At 37.0% G+C, this 6,997-nt stretch overlaps 1 protein-coding gene across 3 annotated transcripts in view; it reads right to left on the reverse strand.

The window, feature by feature from the left end:
• Positions 1-6,997, reverse strand: part of LOC122529726 (sodium/calcium exchanger 1-like) — a 122,132-nt gene that overhangs the window by 68,272 nt on the left and 46,863 nt on the right. For 2 of the 3 annotated variants that reach the window (XM_043656113.1, XM_043656115.1), the window contains one exon: positions 3,427-3,618. In XM_043656113.1, coding sequence (XP_043512048.1) covers positions 3,427-3,589 — 163 coding nt within the window. In that variant the 5' untranslated portion in view covers positions 3,590-3,618. The remainder of the gene's footprint in view (positions 1-3,426; positions 3,619-6,997) is intronic. The other variant, XM_043656114.1, reaches the window with a different exon arrangement.

Here is a 6,997-nt window from a genome sequence, read left to right on the forward strand (position 1 = left end):
CCATTAATTATATTTCCAAATAAAATAATGAAAAATTTAAAAAAACATGTGTTTGTACAGGGTGGTCACTGAAAGACTGAATGATGTTGAATGAAAACAAAAATACATGTCTTTTACATTTTTTATTTTATTTGGAAATGTAATTAATGGATTTTTTTCGGTATTATGTGTTAAAAAACAACATCCCTCAGATGACCATCGTTTCTCTGCTCACAAATACAGACTTTTCGAATCCTTCAGTTTTTCAGTGGACACTGGTTATCGCGTTACGAATCTATTAGTTTCGACGGCCAAAAACTAGCTACGTTTCTTCATAAATGCAAATTGAAAAGCGAATTGTTTTTTATGAGAAGCAAGAACTTTGTTAAGTTAAATTATATTATTGTCACTAGATGACAATGTTCATTAAATGTGAAGAAGAAGAAAAAAAACATTACTTCCGGGCAAGTAACTTAATATTTATTAAAAAAAAAAAAAAAAAAGACTAGTCCACATTCGATGTATGGTCAATCCGTTGGAAAATTACGTTTCTGGCCAACGACTTCAGAGAAACTCGTACGTTCTTTTTCACATACTCGCTCTCTCGTCCACTGCTCGTTTCTACGATCTTTGAGATCGAGCTAATTGGAGAGGCATAGCATAGCGGAACTACCCGCGTTGGAACGCAAACGAAATGAATTCTCCGCAGCACGGAGAATCGCCAAACTTTGGCCATTCAAAACTCTCGAGAACTTCGCCGTTCCCGCTGCCGAATTTCGTTTTCGTAGACGCGGAAGTTGGGGAAGGTTTGCGCGCTGGTTCCCAGCGTGTGTACGCGCGTTTTCGTGCGCGATACCCGCAAGTTTCTAACTTTCCGAATATTTTAATCTCGTCGTCGGGGAGATTTCTCTCTCTCTCTCTCTCTCTCTCTCTCTCTCTCTCTCTCTTGCTTCGCTAGGTTGAAACGTGGAAATCTAAAAAAATCTATTTCCACAACGTTTGATCGAGCGTGGGGAACATATCGACAGCTACGAAACAAAGAAATGGAAAAAATACGAAACGTGAACATTTCTCATGAAATCCGATGTAAAGAAAAATTTTATTGCACGTATATAACAATAGAAACAAGAACAAACAAAAGAATGACGTGAAACGTAAAATATATATTTTATATATATATTATATTATAAATATATATTTAACATAAAAACATAAAATTATTTGATATCAAAAGTATTTGACATGAAAATTATTGAACATTAAAATTAAAAATATTTATATACACACATCAAGATTATTTTCATATATTAATTACGAATAAACAAATGATAATAAAGTCACCAAAAAAACGACAAAACGACATGATTGACTTTTGATTTACAAAATGGTGAATTTGATTTGCAAAAGAGGGTTGTTAATTTGCAGTGTACAAATTATTATTATCTTCTAAATCAACTTGCTCGAGTCTGTTTCTCTTCAGAGAAAAAAATTTAGAGATGCTCTTTGTCTAATTGGTGAAAGATAACGGGATCGGGAACAGGAGATAACGTTGGCGTCACGTATGGCTGCCAGTGCAAATATTAGGATTAGAGAGAAAACGCTTTCGTCGACGATGTGGATAACTCGATTTGTCACGGTAGCGTGATCCAACGGGCGGTATAGGTTTCGAGTCGCTTTCCAGGAGACCGGTTTGGCCGATTCTTGTCCTTCCACGACAAGTTACTGATTCGTTTCTGTTAGCTACAGTGATTCCCATTAACACGTTGACTTTCACTACTTTTCATATTTAATTTAATAATATTAAATACTTTTAGTTGTAATCTTTATAAAATATTACGTTATAATAAAGAAGAACAACGAAAGTGTATTTTTCGTTTCACATCATCCAGTTATTTACGTTATTAAAAATTCATTGTTAAGGAATAATGTTTATCTCATTCTAAATTATTCCGAAGTATTTACAGAAATAAAGATCGTGTCAACGTTTCAACGCGTTGAAAAAAAAAAAAAAAAATCATACGTAAAATTTTCGGTGGTTGTCGTAAAGAGGATATTTGAATCTTCGAATCCATTGTCATTCAGATTCAATCATATTATAGCAATTTGACAATTTATAGCATTTCGAAGAATAGCTGTATTTACTCGTCCGCTACGTAATGTAAAAATATTTTAGAATAAACACGAACGACACGGTTTGAAGATAGTGGCTTCGAGCTTTAAAACGAGCCCAAATTTATCACCGCACGATTTCTTTTTACAAAATTATAACAATGTTTAATGGGAGTCGCTGCATTCAGTTAATCGCGCAACATTTTCTCCCGTTCTGTTTTACCAATCGAGTAAATTGTACCAAAACAATGAAAACCAACGTGACAACAGGGAGAAGAAAAATGCAAAGACGAAAACACTCGTTTCCTCCCTGCTAATTATCTTTCCTCGGGCATAGTCGAAAACCGGAGAGATAGGTTTAACAATTTCTTAGCCCGTTCTGGTTTATCCTCTTTGCGCTGGAATGACGTGTCACGCATATCGAGAATTTTGTCCCAAAATTGCAATATTTTCTCAATTTCAAGTATATTTAAATATACCAGGCAAAACAAATAATAAACTTTATTATTTCTTAGTAATTTCAATCCAGTGACATCATACTGACGAGTTCAAAAGAAAAAGAAAGCGGCGAATTATTGCGTACGGTCACTCGTTATGGTCCGCAATCAGTTGCTAGCGCAAGCGGTTAACCTCTTACGTAGCGCTGGAATGACGTGTCACGCATGTCGAGAATTTTTTGCCCTAAAATTGCAATATTTTCTCAGTTTCAAGTATATTTAAATATACCAGGCAAAACAAATAATAAACTTTATTATTTCTTAGTAATTTCAATCTAGTGATACCATACTGACGAGTTCAAAAGAAAAAGAAAGCGGCGAATTATTGCGTACGATCACTCGTTATGGTCCGCAATCAGTTGCTAGCGCAAGCGGTTAACCTCTTAGCGCTAAAATTATAGTATTTTCTTAATTGTTTAAAAAAGTATATTTAACTATTTATTAATATATCAAAGTATATTTAAATACAAAATTTCAGTATTTCTTTAGTTTTTTAAGAAGTATATTTAACTATTTATTGATATATTAAAGTATATTTAAATATTTATTACCACTCAATAACTTCTGTCCAGTGTTGTCATAACGACGAGTTCAAAAAGAAAGCGACGAATTATCGTATACGGTTTCGGTCACTCGTTATGGTCCGCAATCAGTTGCCAGCGCAAGTGGTTAATCAAGGGTTGTTTTTACGAGGAAATATACGCTCGAGTTGCGTAATAAAGAGGATTTGAAGGTGAACAAGAAACGATTGAGAATTGTTTCAACGAGTTGTTGCAAAGAAAAAAAANAAAAAAAAAAAAAAAAAAAAAAGAAATCGCGGGAAAAGAAACTATCGACTCACCGAGCAGGATGGAAGCGTTCGCTCTCTGCACCAGTTTGTCCACGGTGTTCTTGAACTCCTTCGACTCTTTGATCCGTATCTGCGCTCTGAATACCTCGCCGAGTTTCGGCTTCCCGAGCAGCGCCATTTTTTCCTCGGCGGTGCGTTCCTCCGGCTGCTTCATTTCCGCTGCAACTGCCACCCCTGCCTCGGCTGAAAACAGATTGCATCTCGCTGCTCAAGTGGTTCGATCAACGCGCTACCGGGGAACTCTCGTCGTTGCCGGTTCTACGATCGGGGCACGAGCAAGCTGGACGAAGCATCGATTCCGATTGTCAATTCGACTCGATTCGGATTAGGATTGATCGTTAACGCTGAAACGTACCGAGGTTGAAAAATGTAAAATTAAGGCTCGAAATTTAATTCTTACCGTGAAGATTTCAAATCAGACTCAGAGTTCCTAAAACTCTCTCGTTCATTTAACTCTCGTTAAAACAAAATGAAGAAAATCTTTTCTTTTTTTAATTTAGTGTACCGTTTCCCGCATTAAATCGGCAATTTGTTATCCCTTTCCTTCGTAGAAAAATCTGATCGAGCACGGTAGAAATACGGTAGATATAGGGTGTTCGATTTTAATCTACAAGTCAGCGATTATCTTTGAAATTGTTTGTTATTCAAAAAATATTTCAAACGAATTTCTTTTTTTTTTTTTTGTTTTGTTTTAAGGGAACAGTAATTTGACACACTTAGTTTGTCTCCAGATAAACGCATGTAGGTCACTGCTATTTTTTTCAAGTATAATTATATAATTTCTCTTACGTTAGTCAACGCTGCAGGTCATTTTCTGTAAGAAAAACTGTCAGTTTAGAAGATACTTTGACTTTAATTCTATAAAATCTGTAACACGAAAGACGAGAAAGAACAAGAGCAGCATTCTTGATTGTTGTATATAGAAATGTATCGTATTTATAAAAAAAACATCTCCTAACCTAACGTCTTATATTTTAGACGTAAATAGGTAGTTAGGCTGATACTTTTTTGTATAGAACGATTTGCTGCATTGATTGATGCAAAAGAAAAAATTATACGAAATCAATTATACTTGAAAAAAATAACAGTGGCCTTCACATATCTTCTACACTAGTCTATCTATTTATCTCAAACTAATTGTACCAAATTACTGCTCTCTCTCTCGAAAAAAAAAAAAAAAAAAATGCATCCGAGATATTTCGATGACGGATAGCTTCGGAGACGATTGCAAATGGATTGCTGACATCCTGTATATACAAAATGCCAGTACATTCAGCGTTAATCCGCGGTGGAACGCGGAAACTCTAGAACGAGGTTTCATTCTTTATTCACCGCGAAAGACACGCGGTAAAGAAGTGCTCCCCTCCCGGGGGAGGCTAAGAGCACGAGGAAAATCGATCTCTTGATTGACGCGAACATGGCCTTACGACCGATCCGTTTTATAAATTATGAAATCGTGTAAAACACACACAGGCTCCGTTCGTTGCGCCAGTGCCCCGAACCGTACGCCGGCTGTCGCCAGTAGCGCTACGTGAAATTGTCTAGCGCTACGTGAAATTGTTTAGCTCTACGTTGACCATTTTGGCGCTGGGGGCTGTTTAAATGTTAGATAGCGCTTCCTCGACTGTAACTTACCTTGGCGAAAAATGCCAAGCAACGCGATATAAAAGTAGATCAAACAATAGTAATAATATTAATACAAATACGTAATATTATATTACGTGTTTGTATTAATATTATATAAGTAGATCAAACAGTAGTAATAATATTAATACAAATATGTAATATTGTATTAATACGTTGATACATGATATTAAAACTAACAAGTAATAGTATTAATAACAATGTCTATTTATGCACGTGGTTTAGGTTTAATTGAAAGGCAAGTAATTTGGAGAGGAAGCTGTGATCGATACCTCTTCAGCGACGAATTGTTTACATTCAGTTATAGCAAGGAAATTTAATTCAATTTAATTTTATATCCGAACCGTGCGAACGAAGTTAAACAACACGTAAAAAAAGAAATTAAGTTCACATTTCAGAATTTCGAGAAGTAATTATTTCCAGTTTGACGGTTTGCACGGTTCGAATGGAAGTAGCTTTCTTCTAAGGCGTGAATTAACCGTCCAGATACACGTGGCCAAGGGCGTGAAGAGGTAAAATCGCCGCGAAGCGCGGCTATTTCACATCTCAAGGGGCGAAACTTTTGCCGCCAGTCTCTAACCATTTTCTGAGAAAACGTTCGGAACCCCGGAATAAATATCCGTTTCATTCGCGATGCCGTAGCGCCGCTGAATGGCGCGCGGAACGCAGAATGGTTTGTGCCGGCAAGATCGATTCAACTTTAAAAGGCAAAGCTGCTGGGAGCTGCTCGAACGCAAACGGGGCATTTGTTACTGGCGAGATGTTTGACGTTTCAATCTGTAAGCAACGTATCTTTCTCCGAGCGATACTCCGTACACAACTGCTGAATTTGCCGCAATTTTGGGGAGGAGTGGGAGAGGGAGAGGGGAGGAAGGAGAAGCTACGTCAGCGTCACAGTTAGCTCTATCTTTTTACGACTTTTTACGACCGCCGTTAACATTCCTCTCGAACGAGCTATAGTAGAGTTCCAACCCTACACGACGAACAAAAATCACCGCGTGCGCGACCATTGAATTCCAACGGCCTTGCGTCATTCCTTCTTTTCTTCTTCTTCTTTTTTTTTTTTTTCTTTTTTTGTCTTCTTCCACCCCTTCGGCTCGCACGAACTCGCCCATTCATCCCTTAATTCAATACGAGGCTCCGATGCGACCGAACTCATTTCCCCCGGCGACGTGAAATACGAGCAACTCGTGCGCGTGTGTATTTGTGTATTTGTGTGTGTCGTTGTGTCGCGTATCGCGTATAGCGCGATTCTGCGGGGGCCACCGCATTTATCATCCGTTAGAATGCACACACGCTTCGGAAGATCGTCTTATCGATCCCGACGTTCGGGGGGACGTCGTTGCGTCACGCGTTTCTTCGCGTTTCGTTTGCCAACGTCTTACGCAAACATCGACGACGTTTCCATTCGCGAAGAAATTTTAGAGGAATTTTAGGTCGAGAAACAACAATGACAGAGAGAGAAAGAGAGAGTCAAAGAGAAGTTCAAAGTTGTTTGAATACGATAGAAAGTGGATTGGTAACTAATGGTCAAAAATGATGGAAAATTTCTGAAGAACATCAAGCTTCAGCTTTCATATTCAGTTTTATATATATATATATATATATATATATATATATATATATATATATATATCAGTTTTATATGAATGTAGGGAATCGAATTGCTGAAGCTGAAGCTTGATGTTCTTCCAAATTTTATATATATATAGGTTTCTGATATAATTAACAAGGTTGTTAAAGATCCTTTTTTATGACTCTCGATTAAAACATAAATTGCGTAATGCGTCCTCTTTCACGAGTATTTCTTTTATATTTACATACGTTTTTATCATTGCTGTATTTTCTATTTTATTGTTATCATTCTTCGACAAAGAGATGAATGGTAGAAAAAGTTTAGAAAAAATCAAACTTCAGC

Source organism: Frieseomelitta varia, unplaced genomic scaffold (genome assembly GCF_011392965.1).
Source record: "Frieseomelitta varia isolate USP_RPSP 00005682 unplaced genomic scaffold, Fvar_1.2 scaffold_305, whole genome shotgun sequence".
NCBI classification, from domain to species: domain Eukaryota; kingdom Metazoa; phylum Arthropoda; class Insecta; order Hymenoptera; family Apidae; genus Frieseomelitta; species Frieseomelitta varia.